This window comes from Lynx rufus, unplaced genomic scaffold (assembly GCF_022079265.1).
Source record: "Lynx rufus isolate CCGP_SWC_20201006 ecotype Redwood Valley unplaced genomic scaffold, mLynRuf1.p SCAF_7, whole genome shotgun sequence".
Taxonomy (NCBI): domain Eukaryota; kingdom Metazoa; phylum Chordata; class Mammalia; order Carnivora; family Felidae; genus Lynx; species Lynx rufus.
The window spans coordinates 22861837-22884740 of NW_025814889.1; the positions used below are offsets into that span (position 1 = coordinate 22861837).

The 22904-nt window shown below is 42.3% G+C and overlaps 1 protein-coding gene, 1 long non-coding RNA gene and 1 pseudogene across 2 annotated transcripts in view; 1 reads left to right on the forward strand and 2 right to left on the reverse strand.

The window, feature by feature from the left end:
• The window catches only part of ARHGAP21 (Rho GTPase activating protein 21), a 135468-nt gene extending 118499 nt beyond the window's left edge, over positions 1–16969 (reverse strand). The window contains 1 exon segment of the mRNA XM_047065806.1: positions 16504–16969. Within this exon segment, the coding sequence (XP_046921762.1) occupies positions 16504–16581 (78 nt within the window). The 5' untranslated portion in view covers positions 16582–16969.
• Positions 330–429, reverse strand: LOC124502778 (uncharacterized; annotated as a pseudogene).
• A 1661-nt stretch (positions 16970–18630) lies between the features above and the next one.
• LOC124502059 (uncharacterized) lies at positions 18631–22690 on the forward strand. Its single transcript, XR_006959824.1, has 2 exons — positions 18631–19643; positions 21629–22690. It is a non-coding gene; the product is annotated as an uncharacterized LOC124502059 (long non-coding RNA).
• Positions 22691–22904: the final 214 nt, after the last annotated feature.

The following is a 22904-nucleotide window of genomic DNA, read 5'->3' on the forward strand; positions in this document are numbered from 1 at the left end:
ACTTAAGAATTTTTCCGAACTACCTAGGAGGATAAGAGAAGTCCAATGATATGATGTAATGATATGATGTTAGGGCTATAAATTAAAGGTTTAAGAGGTCAACTTTCTGAAAGGTACAGCAACTCTCTCTCCCTGACCATTCTCAAAAAAAAAAAAAAAAAAAAGCTTTGGAATTAGATCTTAGAAATCACAGAAGCTAAAAGTATTTTGATTTCCTTCTTTTTAAAAAATATAGTTGGAGGATTTGAGAGTGAAGAAAGACAACTTCTCATTAACTTCTCATTAACTTCTCATTATATTTAATTTTTTTCCTTGTTTTGCATTTTTTAAAAAATATGGACTACTTCACCAATGTGTGTGTCATCTTTGTGCAGGTGACATCCTAATCTCCATATTGTTCCGGTTTTAGAACAATGTGTGTGGCTCACGTGAGCAGTGTCTTGTATTCTTAATTGCATTTTTCATATATTTTCATTGAGGCATAAATATTTACACATTTAAACATTTCCAATGTTTAACTCTTATAAAGCATAGCTCTTAAGTGTATATGACACGTTACAAATACATGCATCTAAGTAATTCCCCCCAACCTCAAGAGACAGAACATTTCCATCACCCCCAGGAAGTTTGCCGTGTGTCCCAGTCATTCTGGAAATCATCCCCTTTACCCACAGAGGCAATGTGCATCCATCGTGCTATTCATTATATTGATATTCATCCATATTGCTGCATGCACACACAGCCTGCTGCTTTTTATTGCCAAAAAGGATTCCACAGTAGGAATACATGAAAACCTATTTATTTTCCTATTAATAGACAATTGAGTTGTTTCTAGTTTGAAGCTATCTTGAATAAAGCTGTTATGAACATTCCTGAACAAGCCTTTTGTGTGAACGTGTGTTTTATTTCCCTTGGGGGTAATTATGTAGGAATGAAAATGCTAGATCATAAAGTAGGTATATGTTGAACTTGATAAGAAAATGACAAAGGTTTTTAAAAATATGGTGGCATTTTACACTCTGATCAGTAGTGTAGCAGAGGTCACGATGCTCTGCATCCTAACTGAAATCTGGTGTTGTCAAACTGCTTTCCTTTTACATAAATTCTGATGAAGTTTAATTTATATACAAGAAAGTGCACCCCTATAAAATGCACAGTTCAGTGAATTCTGACCACTATAGATACCCATATAACCACAACCACCATACAATCAAGAACATTTTCATCACCCCAACTCCCTTCATGCTCCTTTGCAATCAAAGCCCTCCCAGCTCCAGGCAACCCGTGATCTGCGCTCTGTCACTAAGGCTTAGTTTACTCAGTTCTAGAATTTTATGTAAGTAGAATCAGACGTTATGCACTCTTCCAAGTCTGGCTTCTTTTTTCTCAACATTTTGAGATTCATTTGTGTTGTTGAGTATATCAATACTTCTTTTTAAATTTCTGAGCAGCATTCCATTATGTGGATATACCATTATTTATTGATGGATTTGGGGTTGCTTCAAATTTGGGAATACTATGAATAAAACTGTTATGAAATTAATGTACAAGTCTTTTTGAGGACATTGGTTTTCATTTCCCTTGGGTAAATACCTAGGAGTGGGCCACATGATAAATGTATGCCAAAATATTTTCCTAAATGGCTGTATCATTTTGCATCCCTCTCAGCAATGTTTAAGAGTATGGCTGCCCCACCTACCCAACAACCCTTGGTACTTTTATTCTTCTTACGTTTAGCTTTCTAGTAAGAGTACAGTGATGGCTCATTGTAGTTTTAATTTGCATTTTTTTCCCCTAATGGTTGACACCACTGAACATCTTCTCATGTACTGAAATACGGTTCCTATATCTTCTTTTATGTAGTTCAACTTTTCCCCATTTTAAAAATTGGGTTGTCTGGAAGCAGGTCTTTGATCAGATATATGTTTTACAAATATATTTTCTCCCCACCTGTGGCTTTGCTTTTCATTCTCTTAACGGTGCTTTACAAAGAGCAAAAGGTTTTAATTTTGATGAAATCCAATTTATCAGTCTGTTTTCTTTTCTGGTTAGTGCTTCTTGTGTCCTGTCTCAGAACTCTTTGTCTAACCCCCAAAGTCATACATATTTTGTTCTTTGCTAGAAGGTTTATTGTCTTAGCTTTTACATGTATGTCAGTGATCTATTTAGGGTTGATTTTTCTGTGGGATGTAAGGTAAAGGTTCATGTTTGTCCATATGGATATCTACTTGTTCCAGCACCACCTGAATAACCTCACTGAATTCAAATGATCAAATACACACACAAGGGTCTCCCAACTCTCCACTGACTTCCACTGCTATACAGATCTATCATCATGCCAATTCTATACTGTCTCTATTTTTGTAGCTTTCAACATTATAAAACAGTATTATAAATAAGTAATATAAAACTACTCTTTTTCAAAACAGTTTTGGCTACTCTGTGTCCTTGGCATTTTCAAATAAATTTTAGAATTAACTTGTTTATTTATAAAAAAAAATTTTGTTAAGCCTTGCTAGAACTTTAACTGGGATTGAACTGGTTTTATATAGCAATTTGTGGCTAAGTCATATCTTAATATTGAGTCTTCCAATCCATAACATAGGGTATCTCTCCATATTTAGGTTGTCTTTAAGATATTAAAATAAGGCTATGTTTTTATTTCATTTTCCAATTGTTCAATGTATAGAAATACACTCATTTCTGCACAGTAGCATTGTATCCTTGTGTCTTGTGACCTTGCAAAATCTACTTACTAGTTCTAGAAAGTATTTTTGGTAGATTCCTTACAAAGTTCTATGTGCACAATCATGTTGTCTGCAAATAAAGAGTTTTACTTCTTCCTTCCCTTTTTCCTTCCTTCATTTCCTTTTCATGATTTGTTACACTAAGTAGGGACTCCAGTACGTTGCTGAATAGATGTACTGAAGGCAGACATCCTCACCCTGTTCCTAACCTTGCTAGCAAAGTATTCAAGATTTCTCCACGTATGATAGCTGGAGCTTTTTTCATAAAACTCCCTTATCAAATTGGGTAAATTTCCTTATATTCCAGTTTTCTGAGAGATTTTATGAGGAATGAGTGTTAAATTTTGTCAAATGCTTTTTCTGCATCTACTGAGATGATGACCATATGAGTTTTCTCCTTAATTGTATTATGTTAAATTGTTAAATTTGTTCATTATTAATATGTTAAAATGACAAGCTTTCATTTCTGGGATAACTCCCACTTTATCATGACATTATTATCCTTTGCATATACTGACAGATTTGACTTGCTAACATTTCGTTAAGAATTCTATCTACAGCCATAATGGTTCTTGGTCTGAATGTTCCTTATAACGTTCTTGTCTAGTTATTACCAGGCTGATGCTGGGTCTCATAAAAAGGAGAGGGTGAGTGTTCTTCCACCTCATATTTTGAGTTTGTATAGTATTGGTAGGATTTCTTTCTTAAACACGTGATAGACTCTATCCGTGCAGCCATCAGGATCTGCAGTCTTCTTTGTGGGGAGGTTTTTCATTACAAATTCTATTTCTTTAACATTTATGACACTAGTTAGATTTTATTTCTCCTGTGCCAGTTTTGGTAATTTGTATCTCCCAAGGTGTGATACTATGATTTATAATAAGAAATACATATTTGGTCTTCATCCCCATTCCTGGCACAGAGTTCCTAAAACCCTTGGAATTTCCTAAGTGGGGAAAGCAACAATGGTGTCTTTTGTTGTGTTAATGAGGTGACTTTTGGACTGCACCTAAGAATAGGGGCTGGTTGCCAAGAGAACCAACCCTGTGATTAGACTTGGAAGTTTCAGTCCCAACCCTCTGACCTCAGGGAAAGAGAGAGGGCTGGAGTTCGAATCATTCCCCAATGGCGAATCATTGAATCAATTATGCATATGTAATGGAGCCTCACTATAAACCCAAAAGGATGGGGTTCAAAAGCTTCCAGGTTGGTGAGCATGTGAGGATTTGGGGAAAGTGGTGCACCTAGAGAGGACATGGAAGCTCTATACCCACACCCTTGCCCCACACCTTGCCCTAGGCATCTCCCCCATCTGCCTGTGCCTGAATTGTATTCTTTTAAAATAAACCAGTGATCTAGTCAGTAATATGGTTTTCTGAGTTCTGTGAGTCACTCTACCAAACTAATCGAACCCAAGGAGGGGGTTGTAGGAACCTCTGATCTACAGCCAACTACAGCTGGTGGGTCAGGCAACAACCTGGCAGCTGAAGGGAGGGGGCTGCCTTCCAGGAATGAGCCCTTAATCTGTGGGATCTGATGATCTGATGCTAGGAGGTTATCTCCAGGTACACAGTGTCAGAACTGAGTAGAAGTGTAGGACACCTAGTTGGTGTTGGAGAATTGCCTGGGGTGGGAACCCACACCCCCCACAAACGCAAACAAGTCTGAACAGGTACCAGAATTCTTACACGGAATTTGCCCATTTCATCTAAACTGTCAAATTCACAGACATAAAGTTGTCCATAATATCCCCTTTTCATCGTTTTAAATGTCTGCAGGCTCTAAATGATGTCCCCTCTTTTATTCCTGATATCAGTATCTTCTGTTTTCCCTCTTAATCACACAAACTGATTTCTAAAGTTTGAAATCCTTTCCAGAGACTGACATAAAGTTGCTATCTGGTCCGCTGTCAATTCAAAGCCAACTAGAAAAGACATACTGTCAAAAATCTGCTACACATTTCACCATAGCTTGGCAAAATCCAGTAGTATTCACTCTCTAAGCCATATGTTTTTGGTATCCTTATGCATCCTGAAGACATACGAAAATTTCAGAGCCTTAAGTATCGGCCTTTTTTCCTAGAGATCCCGCTTGATCCAAACATAGTGTTTCAGCAACTAGTTCAAGGTAAGAGTTAGATAAAAGATTATGATGATCAAATTAAAGGCAGCCGAGAGTGGTGACAGAAGCTAAGGATTAAACAGGGAAAAACGATTCCTCTTCCAAGTTCCTCTAAACTGAAGAGAATTTGCATTATCTCTTATCTAGAGCAGATGCAGTTCTAGTAACCATAAACTATGAATATGAAATGAGGTTTTGTCAATATCTTCAGCGAGGGATTCTATTTGATTCATACCACCCCGAGGGAGATTCCAATGACACCTAGTCTCTCCCACTAAGTCTATAGTGTATAGTGTAACCCTTGTCAAAGGGTACAAGGTTTCAGTTATGCAAGGTTCTGGAATTCTACTATACAGCACAGTGCTTATAATTAACAATACTGCACTGGACACTTAAAATTTGCTAAGAGGATGGATTTTTTTTTTCTTTTTTGAGAGAGAGAGAGAGAGAGAGAGAGAGAGAGAGAGAAACCAGGGGAAGGGCAGAGAGAGGGGGAGACACAGAATCCAAAGCAGCCTCCAGGCTCTGAGCTGTCAGCACAGAGCCCGATGCTGGGCTCAAACTCACAAACTATGAGATCAATGACCTGAGCTGAAGTTGGACACTTAACCCAGGCGCCCCAGTAGATCTTAATTTAACGGGTTTTACCACAAAAATAACAATAATAATAACAGTACAAATAGCAGTAGCAATAATACAGAGGCAAGAGGAAACTTTGGGAGGTGATGATTATGTTTATAGCCTTGAGGGAATGATTTCATGGTATATACTTATCCCCAAACTCACTGAGCTGTACACATTAAATATGTACAGCTCTTTACATATCAATCATACTTCAATAAAGGGATTAAAAACACCAAGGCATTGGGGTACCTAGGTGGCTCAGTTGGTTAAGTGTCCAACTTGATTTCAGCTCAGGTCATGATCTCATGGTTTGTGGGTTTGAGCCCAGCATCGAACTCCATGCCAGCAGTGCAGAGCCTGCTTGGGATTCCCTACCTCCTGCTCTCTCTGCCCCTTCCCTGCTTGTGCTCTCTCTCTCTCTCAAAATATAAATAAATAAACTTAAAAAAAATTTTAAAGGCCAAGGTATCTAAAATATTCAGAACCCTAAAATATTTGGGCATCTAACAACTACTGTAACAGCAGGACCTTTGAAGAAGCAAGCCATGGACCTCTGTTTAAACAGCTTTGCATCAAAGGCAACTAGTGAAGTTTGGATTTCCTATTAACTCTCAGAAACAGTCTTTACCTAGGAAAAGAAAGCAAAGGAAGTCCATTCACCACTGCTATTCCTTCTTCTATTGATGTATTCATACCTGCTTTTTAGTATTTCTTGGCAAACAGAGATTCAACCATGGGGTCTAAGATAAACATCACTTCCTAGAAGAAAAGAAATACATCGCATATTTGCCATGACATTCAAGGACATCAGTTTTCTCAAAGGCTTCTCTTAATCCTGTGAATTCAAATCATTCTCTTTTGAGATGCCTATCAATCTCCGTTATGCCTTCTCCATTTCTCTACTGGTCTCACTCTGTCAGATCCTCCCCCGGTCGGTCGGTGGCTTTGCTCCTTCTCCAACATTACTTTCAGTGACTTCAAGAAATCCTGCTTCTTTTGCAGAATTAGCAATTGGACTCTATAATTAGCTTACATTGTATTTGCATTGTGATAACACAATGTGGATAACTAGTGCATCTCACAGTCCATGAGATTGAAAGACAAAATGGATTCAATGGACAGACAGAACAGGGGCTAGTGTTAAAAGAGGAAGGGTATGTAGAGGGAATTATTCTGTTAATAATTATTACTTACGTTAGAATGCTTTCTGAAACCCTTCAGGATGTATACTCAGATAAAGAGTACCATATATATACATGAATGATATATATGAAAGAACACATATATAGAGATAATGTGTATATATATGTTTTCTGCCGTTGTAACTTTTCCTAGTCTTGACACAAAGTTAATATGAACAAATGATTATAAGATGCACAAAAGAAATTATTCTACCAGTTACTTGCTCAAATATACCCTTCTGTCAATGACATGAAACAAATTACTTTTCTAATACAGCTAAAAGGTAACAATAGCTTCAATATGACCAGAGTCAGAATTCTATCAGTTTTAAAATGGTAACTTCTGATTAAAATATAACATACAAAAAAGTGGGACTATCTCACTGTTGAATTTTAAAGTGCTCTTTTGACTTAAAGTTTATTTGATATGAAACGAATATTACTTTGGTATACCAATGACCTGTAGAAATATATACGATTACAAATAGAAGAAAAAAATTGTAATGGTAATCCTGAAGTGTTCGCTGGCTTAGTCATTTAAATTCTGTCTCCATATTTCTGCCTGTTTTCTTTATACTGATTTCAATTTGGTCAGAAAAATTCCAAAATCAGGGTACCATAAGAATTCATTCAGACTTTGGAAGGAGCTATGAATGTCATTTAGGCCTGTTGTTCTCAAACTTGGAAGGTCACCAGGGAATCTTTTTTAAAGTTAAGGCTTTTCAGTCTCACTTCCAGGGATTCTAATTCATTAGCTTAATGGTGGGAACAAAAATCTGTAGTTTTATAAGTTATGCAAGTGATTATAACGATCACCCAAATTGGTCTGACTTAAATTCCTACCAAAGCAGGAATTCTGTCTGTTATTCCCCAAGTGAAGGTCATTCTATTTGCAAAGAACACATTCAATTTCAGTTACCTTCTATTAAAAAAAAAAAAAAATTCTTCTGAATACTAAGCTCAATCAATTGGCTCATCTATCTATCCACTGACCTTAGTTCTGCCCTTCACAGCATACAAAATAAATCTTATCTCTTTTCCATATTACAATCCTTGAAAATAACTTGGTACAGTGCTTTGTAATTTTCTTTTCCTGCACTTACAAAATTGGTAAGATCCACGTATGTGTGTGTGTCTAAGTATATGTCTGTCTGTCTGTCTGTCTATCTATCTATCTAGAGAGACACACACACATCCATCTACAGAGACACATGAACACAGAAGGGGTGCCAACCCACAACACTTCAAAATCTGTGTGTAACTTTCGACTCCCCAGAACTCAGCCACTAATAGCCTCCTATTGACTGGAAGCCTTACTGATGACAGAAACAGTCAGCTAACACATATTTTGTATATGGTATGTATTATATACTGTATTCTTATAATAAAGTAAGCTAGAGAAAAATGTTATTAACAAAATCATAAGGAAGAGAAAATACATTTACAGCACTGTCTTTGTCAAAAAATGTCCACATTTTAGACCCACACAGTTCAAATGTCCATTGTTCAAGGGTCAATTGTATATATCTTCCCTATGGGGAGAGAAGGGTGTCAGTAATATATTATTAAATGGAAAAAAAAAAAATAAATTGAAAACATTTCCTAAAAGCATTAAAATAAAGAAATGATTTCAACTAGGTGCCCAGAGCATTTCTTTCCCCTCACATTCACTCGGTAGGTAACATGTTTCCAGAAGCCAATATGCAGAACCCAGAGGAGAAAGTAGGTCTCCTTGACCAAGCTAACACAAATTCTTTTAAATACTGAATCTTTATTAGCAAAATGCTGGGGATTACAGATGTCTAGATATCTTGAGGTTAAAACAAAAAAATGATGCCTATTAATCCCCAAGATCATAACAGCTAAGACATATCCAGATGAAATGTAATCATCAGTCCAGCTTTCCATCTATCGATATTCAAGGACACTCTCCGCATTGTAAGAAAAAGGAAAAACAAAATGTTCCTAAGAATGTAAGTTCTGTCAAGTTGTATTAAAGATTAAGGCAGTGAACAAGAGTGTAAGTCAAGAGACTGTGTCCTCACTAGGTTGTAAGAAGGAAAAAGAAGTTGCAGGATCAGGAGCAGGTCGCGTATGTAGCACTACTCATAATTGTGCCAGATGTGGATCTAGAACAGAGATACGCATACAAGAGGGAAAGGCAATAAAAAAACCAATTCTGAATCAAAAACACACCCAATATCAAATAGAAGACTCAACAGCAGCTGGTGCGAGTAAGGAAAAGTAAACACGCTCTTTAACTTGCCACCTTTTTGGTAGTAATAGCTAGCTCTGGGCTGCCTAAAAAATTTCCCCAAAACAGACGAATATTCAGAAATATCAAATTTGGGCTCTAGATCTATTCTCTTATTCACAAATCTACACAGCAGGATTTCTTGCATAGTAATAGATAACCGGAAAAAAAGAGGACTTACAAAAAACAATTTCCATCACATTTAGTTTCTTTAACCTACGTACGAGGTGACCAGTTGTCTTTCAGATAATTTTAGAAGTACAAAAGGCCATCTTCCGTATTTTTTTATGAAGTAAACTACTTGCACAATACTCGTTTTTTTAAGAATAAGACAATTTCAACTAAAAAACTATTTTGGTGGAAACAATCCAGAATTAAGCTTTTAAATGGAGATGTCCTCCTCCTCCAGACCAATAGAACTTACAGAAGGCTCATAAGATTTAACATATTTAATTCTTTCTGGTCAATTGAAATTAGATAAATAATAGGACAATCTTTAAGCCCACTAACCTTTCGTTTTACTAATCTAATCACATCAACCAGAAAGAAAAACAAGTGCCTACCATATGGTCTTTCTGTAATAGAAGATAGCTGCATTCAATAACAGCATCTGTGCATCCTCAGCGACACTAGCATTGCTCATACTTAAATCACCATGTTGTTAAATATAATAAGATGACAGGTCCCTTCACAGAGCAAAGAACAAAAGAAACTGAATTATCACTTTCACGCTAGATTATCCGACCTGGTAAAAAGTACAGAAATGAAGAAAGGATCAGAGATTATGTAATCAAGGAATAAGGACTTCATAAAATGTTTAGCTTGGAAGAAACGAATGCTAAGGAACACGAACAATGTGTGGAGAGATCTTCTTTTGGCCGGGGTACTCATTTGTTGATGGCCTGTATCTAGTTATGTGTCCCACTCAATACAGCCAAATCCGGACTCCTGCGGAAATGTCCCTCCATACTTGCTGTTGGCTACTGCTGCCATTCTTAATTCTGACAGGCTTTACCTTTAATCCCAACCTGCAGCACAAAGCTTTTGACACACAATGATATTCTGACATCTAGACTCAGGTATACAAAGGAACACATGTTTAAATAACAGTGTTAGATTACATGGTACTACAACTAGCCTGGAGTGAATCCTAGGCCTCCACTGGAAAAAAACACATGCTTTAAAAAAAAAAAAGAAATTTTTAAGTACTGTTTTGAGTAGTGTGAATCCTTTTCACAAAGTATTTAAGTATTACTTTAAGCAGTGTAGGCTTCCTAGAAACCAAATTTTTGCAAGACTAGTAACGTATTGCTTATTTTTTAAAATCTGTAAATGGTGTCTTCTTATTGCAGTTTTGGAATCAGGCAACAAGAGAAAATACAAAAATAATATCACTCCAAATTCTCATCGTCTAGAACTAACAAGTGCTAACATTTTGTCATAGTCAATGTTGTGAACAATTTTAACTTACAATGAAAAGTCTATGATATGAACAATATTTAATAAAGAGCATTAATACATTGGCCATTCATTTTAAGAAGAAAAAGATCACCAATACAGACATATTATCTTTTTATAGTTTCCCCACCAGCCTGATTCCCCATCCACCAGTCTATTAATTACCATTATCTCACCTCTTAGTGCAAATCATTTCATTCATTTCTGCTGCACACTGTCTGGGTTACTGTTACTTGGATACCAGCTTCCCAAAGGGAAGAAAGATGCAAAGAAAAAAGGCACCAAAAATGTGAACAGCAGTTGGTCCTAACGGAAACGGAGGTCTCAGAGACAAAACACCCTACACACTTCTGTCTCATCTAAATTAAGCATTCACATGTTATGTACCCATAGATAAACTCAATAACACTTTGGAATTTTTCTTAAGTCTTGATTCACTCGTTCATTCGCTCATTGGGGAAAAAAAAAAAAAAATGTCTGTGGGCCTATAATGTGCAAGGCATCGTTCTAGGCACAGAAAATACAACGTGAACGAAACAAACTGCACTGAACACATTCTTGATGTACGATCTGTCCAAATAAATAAGCAAAATCAGATGGATAAACTATGTCAGAAGGAGATGAAGCGATAGGGGAGCAAAATACAACAAGGAAGGAGGGATGGTCGTGTCATGGAACAGGGGAGAGGCCTTCACTAAACCTAACTAACGGTCAGCAAAGGCGACACTCAGGTGACCTCAAGGCACAACCTGAAGGAGACAAGGAAACGAGCCGTGCAGAGGCCTGAGCGGGGAGAGTGTTCCACGTGGAGCGCACGGCTAGTGGGAAGGCTCTGGGGAATGCCATGCCCAGTGTGTATATACAAGAGTCCAGAAGGGCTGGTACAGAGGGAGGACAGTGAAAGTAGCAGGAGGTGAGATCAGGGAGGTGGGAGGGCGGACTGGGACTATGCATGGAAGAACTTCGGCTTTTAACCCTGAGGGAAATGAGAGGCCCTCAGAGGAATGGGAGCAGAGGAGTGACCCTCTGATGTACAGAGAGACGGTACCATCCGCTCTGGTCTGGTTACCGTGTGGAGAACAGACTCCAAGCTGGCAAGCACTGAAGCTGAGAGACAGTCAACCCGATTTGCAAGGTATGCATGAGGGAGATCAAAGATCACTCCAAGAAGCCTGACCTGGAAGGTGAGAGTGCCAGTGCTTGAGAGGAGGAGAAAACTGGGAAGGTGGGCAGGAGTGGTTTTCGACATGCCTCTTTACTATCTATCCAAGAAGAGACAGAGTGGCCAGGTGAATGCAGGAATCTGAATTCAAACAGGGGTGGAGACACACACACACACACACACACACACACACACACTCATAGGTGTATATATGAATTATCAGTATATACTTGATACTTAAAACCAAAGTGCTAACCATCACACCATGGAACCCCACTTGATATTTAAAATCATAAAACAGGGGCACCTGGGTGATTCAACCTGTTAAACGTCTGACTCTTGGTTTCAGCTCAGGTCATGATCTCACGGTTTCACGGTTTGAGTCTGATGCTTGGGATTCTCTCTCCCTCTCTCTATGCCCCTCCCCCACTCGTGCTGTCTCTCTCTCAAAATCAATAAATAAACTTAAAAAAACCCCACTTTTAATAATAAGTAAAACCATAAACTGAGCACAGAGAGAAGAAAAGAGGGCCAAACTGAGCCCTGCTGTATATGAAGATTTAGCAGGCCAGAAAGTTGAGGAAACTTCAGGGACTGAGAAGGAGGGATCAGTGAGGCAGGAAGATCATCAAGACAGTACAATACACTGGAATCTAAGTGAACTCTGAATAAAAATTAAAGCCTTTCCTATGTATTCATTCATTAATTCCACAATATTTATTAAGCACCTACTATAAGCCAGACACAGTAGAAACAAACATGGCATCTGCTCCTATGGGGGTTGCAGTCCAGGGGGGAATAGAGATAAACAAACACGTAAGGACTATTCCTGAGAAAGTACAGGGTGTTTGGGGGATATCGCACTGGGGGCCACTAATCCAGCCTGGGAGGATCAGGAAAGGCTTTCCTGATGAAGTGAAATTGAAGAAAAGACCAGAATGATGAGTCAAAATCAGGCATGGAGGGGTGGCAGGTGGAGGAGGGGGAGCTGGAGGGAAGGGTGAAAGAAAACAGCATTTGTGAGGACCCAGAGCGGAGAGACTTGTGTTGCCCCAGCGGACCTGACAGCAGTTCAGTACTGAAGTGTAGGAAGAGGTGACATATGACAGGAGAAGGGCAGGACAGGTGCCTTTCTTCCAAAGGCAGTGGGAAGCCCGAAAACTGTTTTCTACAGGGGAACGTTGAGGAGGAGCACTCTGACGACTGCACGGGCAGAGCATTGGCTGGTGACAAGGCTGGGCAACCGGGAGAGGAGTCCGGAAGTGAGAAGCCACTGACCTGAACTCGGGTAGTGGCGGTGGGATTTGGAATGCAGACTCCACAGGACTTTGGATAGGAGCAATGAGGAGAGAGAAGGGTCAAGGGTGCTAACCTGGTCTTTGATGGGGACAGATAAGGAGGTGGCGTTGCTACTCACAGAAAGAAGGAACTCAGCAAGAGGAGTCGAATTTGTTAAATTTGAAATGCCTTTGGGCATTTTTTTGGATTAAAAAAAAAACTGTTTGGTAAAGAGGCAAAAGGTTCCATAGGTCTGAAGATCAACTATGAAACCTGGGATTGAGCTGTAAGTTTAGAATCACCAGCATGCAGAATAAAGCCATGGGAGAGTGTAAAATGAAACCCAGGGAGAAAAGAGAGGAGTAGAGGAATGGCAAGAGCCTGGCTCTAGGTAAAGCCAACATGAAAGGGGCAGCAGAGGAAGAAGAAGCAGAGGGAGGAAGGGACAGAGACAGAGAACAGGAGAGCACCTGAGAAGGAACGAGGGGGTCTGGGATCGAAGCAAAGTACACAGGTATTCCAGAAAGAGGAGCAAAAGGATGAACTCTCTTGAGTTCATACACAGGAAAATGCCTTCCTGTATCATTTACACCATTCCAAAATCAACCAACCATTGTCTTTCATCAGCTATGGTACACTGTAGTCACAGGATAATCTCAGGCTGGATGAAGAAGCACGCCATAAAATGAAAGAAATTAATTAGCATTAGTAAATAAGTCTGTCTTGACAACACGCAGTGAAAAGTGCTAAAAATTCTATCACTGGGCAACACGAGGGCCTACAGACAAAGAGTGAAATAAATATGAGAAATAGGAAAAATAACATGCTCTAAAAAGCTGACGAAAAAGTTTTTGCCTTTGGTTTAAAAAAAAAAAAAAAAAAAAAAAAAGCAAGTTGGACCCTAAAGGATGAGCTCTATAGGGTATGAAAGGGGTGATCAGATCACCAAATCTAAACTAAGTGATTCTGTAAGCAAAGCTCCTCAAGGCTGGCTGTCAGAACACTTCACAGATGAGGCTGTACACACACACACACACACACACACACACACACACACACACACACACACCAAAGCACACTTAGCCGGCTCAGAGTGCGGGAAACCATATTTTCAGATATCTAAAGTATTTAATTCTGTATGAAGAGAACTGTGCTATCCTTACCGCACAATCCTTAAATACATTCTACGAAATTGTCACAATTCATTATTTGAAGAGGACTGTTATTTGTTTGGTTTTTAACCTTCCGATATATTCTTGGGGAGTGGTGCTTACATTTATTCATGTATCAACACAATTAGATTCTAATACAGAAGATGAACAAGAAGTTTCTGAATGTTTTCCAACAAAGCAATAGACCTTATCTATAAAAAGTGGAGTTAGCTAATTAGATAAATCCTGAATCAGAGATTTCTATTAATTCACTGCATCGATTTCTTCTGTCCTGCACAGTTAAGTTTCTTGGCTGATTAACAGCATCGATATTAAGACATATATGCTCGTCTCTTTTTAGGTTAAAACACATACCAATTTACTATTCAAACACACATTTAGGAACATAGCTATTGGTTTCTAAAATTCTTTAAAGAATGACAGTATTACTTCAGAATGTAATACTTCTAATAAAATTAAACACAAAAATTAATTGCAGTGTCAAAGACTTAAATTATCTATCAACCCAAAGTATTCCAGTGGCAAGTCTCATTTTATTACTAATAAATACAAGATTTAACATGCTTCACAAGTATCAAGGAGAGCTAAATACACAACAATGAAACAGGCAATAATTACTCCTTACCCTGAGATTTTAAGATGCTGTCTGATAGCATATAGCCCCTTTATTTCTATTTCGCATAGAATGTAAGCTATTTACCTATTCTTTAAAAACCCAAACAATATTATAGCTTAACACCAAACTCAAGTTCTGTGTATAACCTTTAAATGAGCAAAATACAGGCAAGATAATGTTTTCTTGTTTCCCAAACTAGAAATAATGTGGCCATCCCAGCAGTAACATCCAAATGAAAACAAATTTCACAGTCCTTAAAAAAATACATAACTGTCAGTGTTAATATAAGCCAAGTTTGCAACTGGAAACATTGCTTTCTAGCCAAGGACAAGATGTGTCTATTAGAAATTCTTGGTTTCAGGACAACCCTTAACTGACAAAAAAAAAAAAAAAAAAAAATCAAATAACATTAGTTCTTGCAAATATAATGCAAATAGCATGCTAATTAAAGTATTCACAAGACAATGACAAATAAGGCTTTGGGACCACAGCACATATTATTATGTAACTACAATACACATTAAGCAATCACCAAAGTTGTAGGGAGGCCTTCCAAAAGGAGTTATTATGGTTTACCATGATCAGAGGATTGTGGTGTTATACTTAATCACATTTTACCTGCAAGCAGGTGTTTACAGGTGTCAAAAAGTAAAACACTGGTTCTAACTGCAAACCTACAGTTCTAAAAAGTTGTACAGTAATGGCATTCTGTGCCTACCTCCCTGTATTTTCTGCATAAACTTTCTAATCCAATATGAAGTCAGATACATGAAGCAAGTTCTTCTGCATGCTTTAAACACAAAAATTTAACCTGATTCATTTTTACTAAAATGCCAAAACTCACACACTCAGAACTAGAACCCGTGGCCGTAAAGTTAAAATTTAACACTTGCAAAGCACAAATGACAGAATGAGAGCAAAGGCTCTTTGGGGGATGTTACTGTTATCTATCCAATCCGTCAATAAAAATAGAGACGGCTCAAAAGTAAAGTTTAAAATTCAGCACATTTAGCAAGCAAATTACAGAAATCCCCAATAACCAAGTAAACACAATATAGTCATTACAGAACTCCAAACATGAAGAGAAAAAAAGAATACGAGAGGCAACGGGGTACATGGGTGTAATAAATCAATGGATTTTCTGATTTCTGTCCTGCCTGCTCCAAAAAATTTCAGGAAGCCTGGCACAGAATCTTCTGAGCCCTCCCAGAGACGATGGGCTAAAGGCGATGCAAGCCACCTGACCCCCCGGGGCGGCTCACAGAACTTCTGAGCAGTGAAAGGCAGGCATAAATAAAAGGACAGCAAAGGCAGGAGATTTTTCAGGGAGTTGGAGTTACAACTCTATAAATCTTTTTTTTTTCCAAGGCTGTGCTTAAACTGTCCATGGGGAAAGACCTGTTTTTCTACCCAGAACAGAGGTCCACACCAACGGTAAGCCAGAATACCCACCAAAGCCAAAGTGAGACTGAGGTCCCGTGGCAACAAGCGTCACCAGCTCCCCTCGCTCCACCTCTTGAGGGCAAATAGTAGCTACGGACACTCGAAAATGCACAAAGGCACCCCGTAAGCAGCCCAACTCCAAAACTGCTGGAGGACGCGGACTGAAGGAAAAGACACCCGTCAAAGCATTCCCAGCCACCTGCAAGGGGAGAATTCCCAAGTCTGAGGTGATGGGGCATGATGGGGCATTTCAAAATGAGGAAACCCTTCTTGCAGAAGAATCGCTGGAAGTTCCTGGAAACAAAAATGGGCAAGGCTGCACCGCCCTAGGGTCGAGCGGGGGCGTTCCCACAAACCAGTCCAAAAGGGCCCAAAGCCTGTCAGCTGACCCCCCAGCCAGCAGGACACCCCGCCGCCAGTGGCCCAAGATGCTGCCTCTGCACTTACCTCACACGTGGGGGACGCACAGGCCTTGAGCTTGTCACCATCTCCCTCCGGTAGCCCAGTCCGACGTGTGGCCATCATTTCATTTCAAATGACAAAGAAGGGACCGACCCTTTGGAGTCCACATTGGGGGGAGGAATGCTACCACACACCAAAAGGGGAAGAATTCCACACCAGGCTCCCGGGAGGTGCAGGGCTGGTGAAACAAGTAACGTGCCAGGGAATGAAATGTTTTGATGAAGCCCCTTCAAAACGCCCCGATGATTTATTTCTCCGGACTTCAACTGACTTCACCGTCTTCGTCCATTTCTCAAGACTTGAAAAACAAAGACGATGGGTCTTCTCGGCAGCTAACGAGGCCAACTGCAGACCGCGGTCCCCCTCCTCCTCGGCGTGACTCCCAGACCAGGAGGAATCCGAGTGGGTCTCGAAGGCTGGAACGTCAGCTCCCAGAGAGATCTCTCCTGGAACAGGGAATGGTTACAAGGGCATGAACTTTCTCCAGACGCTGACCTTAGCCTTGCCACATGTCTACACCAAGTTCGCCTTTCCACCACTTGGAAAGATTATTCGGTCCACGCTGATGGACCTCACGCACGAAAGAGGAAATAATCCTCCTAGACAAAATTGTCCTGATTTCCTATAAATCAGGAAAAAGAGAGAGAGAGAGGGAGAGAGGGAAGCCTCAGAACTGCACGGTGGTTGCGTCAAACACGCCTGGTTGGTGTGCAGCCTTCAAGAAAGAATTTCCCTTTTCTCCAAGTGCATTTTCATCAGTGTGTTTTCTGGGCAGAAGAGAGAGTGTCTACGCTCTCCGGCATCACCCAGACACTTAGGCGTAGCGGAAGTTTTCTCCCCACGAGATGAAAATGGAATAATACTTTTCAAAACCCCTGCTCGCTCCTCTCCACCACCCCCCAAAAAAATAAAAACAAAAAGCCAGCCTCGGAGGCCGGCAGCGCTGGCTCGGCCGGCGTTTGCAGGCGAGCCGGGGAAGTCTGGGCGCCCGCACCCGGCGCCCCCGCGCCCCGAGGCTGCCCCGGAGGAGGCGGCTGTTTTGCTTGGCCCGAGGCGGGGCTGGGTGGGGAGGTGTGCGCGGCCGCGGGTGGGACTCGGGAGCAGCTCCGTCTCAGGGACATTATTCCGGAGCGACAGAAACGAAGCCGCAGCCCGGGCAACTTTTATTTACTTGCTTCTCCCCAAACTACCATTCGACGCTATCTTTCCCTTTCCCTGGGGCCACCTAGGGAAGAGAAAAAAAAAAAAAAAAAAAAGAGGAAAAAGAAAACCACCACCCACCTACCACGATTTCCTCCGCCCCTTCCAGAGGCGGGTCGGTGATCTCGATCTCCCGGGAAGGGCGGCCCAAATATGTACTTTTAAAAAGGTGTCGGGAGACCCGGGGGAAAGACAAAAAAACAAACAAGCAAACAAACAAACAAACAAAAAAAAAAAAAACGGAGGGCTTACCCTTCCCAGCCCGCCTGGCCCAGCTTGCGCGGCGCGGCGGCGAGCAGGAGCGGGGACGCGGGCCGGGCGCCGGGCCCGGCCGGGACGCGCTAGGCCGCAGGCTCGGTTAATATTCATGAGCGGACGCGAGGCGCCCCTCCTCCACGGCCGGCCGGCCGGACCCCGGCGCCCGCCGCCGGCCTTTGTGCCCTTCCCTCCTTCCTCCGGCCCTCCCTCGCTCCGCACACGCGGGCGCGGCCCCTCCGCCCCCGCCGGGCGCCGGCCGCGGACTCCCTCCGGCCCCGCGCCAGCGCCGGGCGGGGTGGCCTGAGGTGGCGGGAAGGGAGGGAGCCCGCGGCGAGCCGGGCTCTCCACACCCGCCCGCGGGCGCTGCGCCCTGTCGGCTACGGCGGAAAGTAAAACAGACACGCACCGGAGAAAGCGGGGCGAGAGGATCCGCTCGGGGCTGGCCGGCCCCAGGCAGCGCGCCCCGCACGCCCGGAGCGAGCCGGACGGCGCGGGAAGACGATCCGGCGCTGCCCGCCCGCCGCCGCGCTCCGAGGCCGCCGCCCCCGGCCGGCCGCTCCCAGGCACCGCCGCGACCTGCCCCGGCCGGCCCCGGGCTCTCGGCCGCCGCGGGAGGGCGTGGGGCGGGGCGGCGGCCGCCGGACTCTCCCCTCGCCTCGCCGGGCCGGGCCGGGGCCGCGCTCGGGCGCCCGCGATCGCCAAGTGACAGAAGTGCCTCGCTCCGCTGCCGCGCCGAGCTGTTTCCCGGGGGCGGATTTCTCGCTTCTTCCTCCCTGGATCCACCTCCTCCCACTCCACCTCCTTCCCCTCCCCTCCCCAGGGGAGGCTCTGAGGCTGAATATTTTCTGTCTTGAATAATACGGTCCCGGGAACCGACGCTGGAGAAGGGGGATTAGCCGGGGTAGGGGGTACTCACTCCAACCCCCTCCCAAGGCGTCTCCGACCTGCAAGCCCTCACTGCCTTCCCCCCCCCCCCCCGCTCGCCAACACCCCTCCCAGAAACCAGGCTCATACAAAACCTTCCCTGCCTTCTCCTGTCTCCCGAGGGCAGAGCGGGAGCGGCCAGGAGCCGAGGTTTCTACTGGGGAAGACTCGGTGCTTGGCGTCAGGGGCGTCAGGGACAATTCTAAGACTGGATTCGCGAGTGTAAGGGGTCACAGGTCCCACCCAGACTGCGAGGAACACATCTTGGCGAATCTTTGCCCCCCCCTTTTTTTTTTTTTCTTTTTTTGCTGCGGGAGGGGAAAGAACCAGAGATGCGACGTGTGACTTCAAGATAATACGGGAGTGTCCTTTTCACGCCCAACAGCAAAATTGCTTCTCCTGTTGGGGGAAGGGGGTCGTAGCGAGGCGTGGTTCATTCAATTATTTTTCCTTCTTAAATCTGCAGACAGCTGAATGAAGCCGGCGCGGCTAGCGGAACTGAGGAAAAGGTGGCTGCGCCGCTCCACTCTACAGGTCAGAGCCGCTCCGGGGACCGAGCGCCACCGCCGCCCCTCCCCACCCAATTCCGGGGCCTGCCTCAGACCGCAGGCGGCTGGCTCCGCCCCGCCGCGCCTCACAACATCTCCCGCTGCAAATGGCCCAATCGGGAGACGCGAGGAGAAAACAAGAGCCAATCAGGCGCTGCTGACTCAGGCTTCCCTCCACCCTTGGCCCCTCCCCCGGTAGGAAAAGCCACCGCCCCTCTGTCTCCCCTTCCCACCCCCTCACCCCCCCGGGAGGTGGCTCACCGGCTCCAGTCCCCGTCCGGCTGGAGTGGGGTAGCCCGCTGAGGTGGCGGCGTTTGTCACCTTGTCACCCTCATCCTCGCCCCCTCCCAGACACACCCCTTCTCCCTTTCCCAGTCCTCCTGCTGGTGCTGTTGAGGGTCATTTGTATCCTCACACCGGCAGGGGACCACCAGCTATTGTGTCTGATCAGCTGCCACCACCATCCTGAGGGAAAAGAACAAAACCAAGAAGCTATGTGATCTGCTTACCTTTTCCTTCTTTCTTAACCACTCTATCCCCTGAGATTTTAAGACGCCTCCCCATCCCCTGCTCCCTGCCCGCCGCCAGGGGTCCTGTTTCTTGATTTGGGCGGGATGGGAGGTGGGGGGTCACCACTCCCTGGAGCCTGAATACCTGTGCCTTAGTTTTTAATATTCCTCAGAGTGGACGGTGACAAACATTTAGAATATACAACTAAATCCTCGGCCTCAATTAGAGGAAAGACTTTGACTGGATCATCTTTATATGGCCATGAAATTTGCATGTTCGTGACAGCCCCTGACAAAACTAGTCAGCCAATAACAAAGAAAGGAAAAAAAAAAAAAGAATAAAATAGAGGGGATGCCTGCCAGTCATTTGGTAATTTACTGAATAGCCCACTGGGCTATAGCAGTATCCAGTTCTAGATACTGTTGAGTAAATTAACAAGAAGTGAATAGAAATGCAGGGTTCAAGTAGCGTACCTCTAGTGGGCTTATAGAATATGTCCAGAAAGGGAAAACAATTTCAAGCACAAAACAGCTCTTTACAAATGCAAATGTGCATGCATGGAGTACTTCACCGCTGAGGACATCTAGGGTTAAGGTTTTTGCAATGGAAATTTTCATAAATGTTGATTTTGAAAAAGATTTTCAGTTTGGTAAAGGAGAGTAAATATTGGCCATGGAAGGAGACATGAAAAGGAGGTTAACCCATTTTAGGAGGTGTGGAAAAATAACATAACCTAGAAAGACATTTCTATAAGAGGTAAATGGAAGCATCCAGATCACAGTCTCGCTCCATCATTTACCTTGTGACTTAAGGCAGATTATTATTTATGTGTCCGAGTACTAGAGCTATCAAGTAATAAGAGTGCTTGCCATCTATAAAGCACTGCCTCTGTGCTGGGTATTCCTTCAAGAGCTTTGCACACAACGTAAGGAGATAGCTGTGTGACAGAGCCAGGATTAAGCCCAGGAGATGGGCTCCAGAGTCCGTGCTTTTCTCCACAACACTATACTCCAACACGATACTCCAACATGGTTTTTCATAATCATAACAACAATATTAACTAACACTTACTTAGCTTATTATGCGCTAATTAGTGTGCTTTGTGGGTAACTAATTTAATCTCACCTCTGGGTTAGGCATGATAATGATGTTCCGTATTGGGGAATGTTTTTAAGAGTCATTATGATAAGTTACTGTTATATGTATCTTATTTCTGTTAGGATAGGAATGATCATGATGTTCTAAAAATTAGGGAATGTTTTTGAGAATCATTGTGATAAATTGCTATCATATGTATCTGTGCGTTAGGCTATCTGGATGGACAGGGACAGTAGCACAGAACTAAGTGTTGGGAAACCTGGGTCCTAGTCCTTTCCTGGGACCTCCTAGTAGGACATCACCTTTCCTAGCTAGCTGGACTGTTGAGAGTGTCGAATGACATAATACGTGTGAAGGGACTTTCAAAATGTAAAAACATTATTCTGATTACATTATTTGTCTTATTATAAAGCAGGTGTTTATCCTGTCTCCCCAACTGGGAACCCTACTCTTTATAACATTTTGTCGTTATGTATTAGGAACATTTTAACCCGGTTAAAAATTAGGCCCATTCCTTTCTTGAAGGCATGAACAATAATAGTATTTTATTAACTGTTTGAACTCTCATTTAGATGCATTCTAAGAAGACCACTGTGGACACTCTCTGGGCGTCTATAAAGTGGCAGCCATCAGCCAGTCATTCGCCATGCCAAAGGTGTAACCGGTGGAGAATGTAACTGGTGGAGAATGTAAACCCTTGGAGTTCCCTTCAGCTGCCCATCTTGGGCATTTCACTCATTAACACCTCCACCAGAGGGAGGGCAAGAGAAAGGAAAAGGAGCCAAACTTTCATCCTGCGGCTACTTGTTAACTGCTCCAGTGAGAGATTTGGTGAAACAATGAGTTTGGGGATCACTCCAACTGAAAGGAGATTTGGAACTAACTGTGGGTTTCACAGTTGATATCTTGATAGTTTTCTTTACCCTAAATACAATGGATAAGCAAGAGCTAACAGTAATTCCACCTTTGTTTTACTTTGGAAGGCTAATATTTTCCTCTTTTGTGCAAAGCCAATTAATAATCTAGCTTCTTAGAAATTTCCACACCTATATTAATAATAACTACCAGACGGTCTTGTACACTATAATTCTGACAATCTAGGCAAGACATCTTTAAATATGGGAACTATATCCTTAAAATGTAACTTTTGACTTTGTTAATGACACAATAATATTGTTTTGGTGAACCACAATCAAGGAAAAATGTCGAAGCCAGAAATAGAGCCAAGTGTCTTAACCTCTGGTCTAATGTCATTCTGTTATAAACTATGGATGATTTCTATTCTGAATATAGAAGCTGGCAATTCTAAGAGGCACAAGTGTTTGCCATTGAATTCCACAGATGAAATGTGTAATTTGGGATGAAGCATTTGCAAAACTATGTGTCTGAGGTAGTTAAGACCAATGGCTCTCAGAAGAGTGAGCATTTTTTTTTTTTTTTTGGTTTTAGGACAATGCTGTAGACTTCTTTTTCATACAATACTAAAAAGATACGTTACCTGCTAATATTTCCTTGAAAAGGCCTTTGATGTTGAACTGAATAGCTCCAGAAAGCCCACCTCTCTAGCAAAGCATTCACTACTGTAATCAAAAGAAGGGAGTGATTTTCCACAATAAATAATTTCTAAGATTCTTCTTCCGTCATCACCTCTTTTACATTAGTGATGTAAATGATTTACTAATTTAATGTTCTTCATTGGCGAGATATATGACATTATTTCTGGCCCCATGATTACTATCATCAATTACTAATTTCGAATCTAAAGGATAGACACTATTTAATTCAATGCATACAGTACCTAGCAAAGTGCCGCACACAATAGGTATTTTTGAATAATTTCTCTGCCCT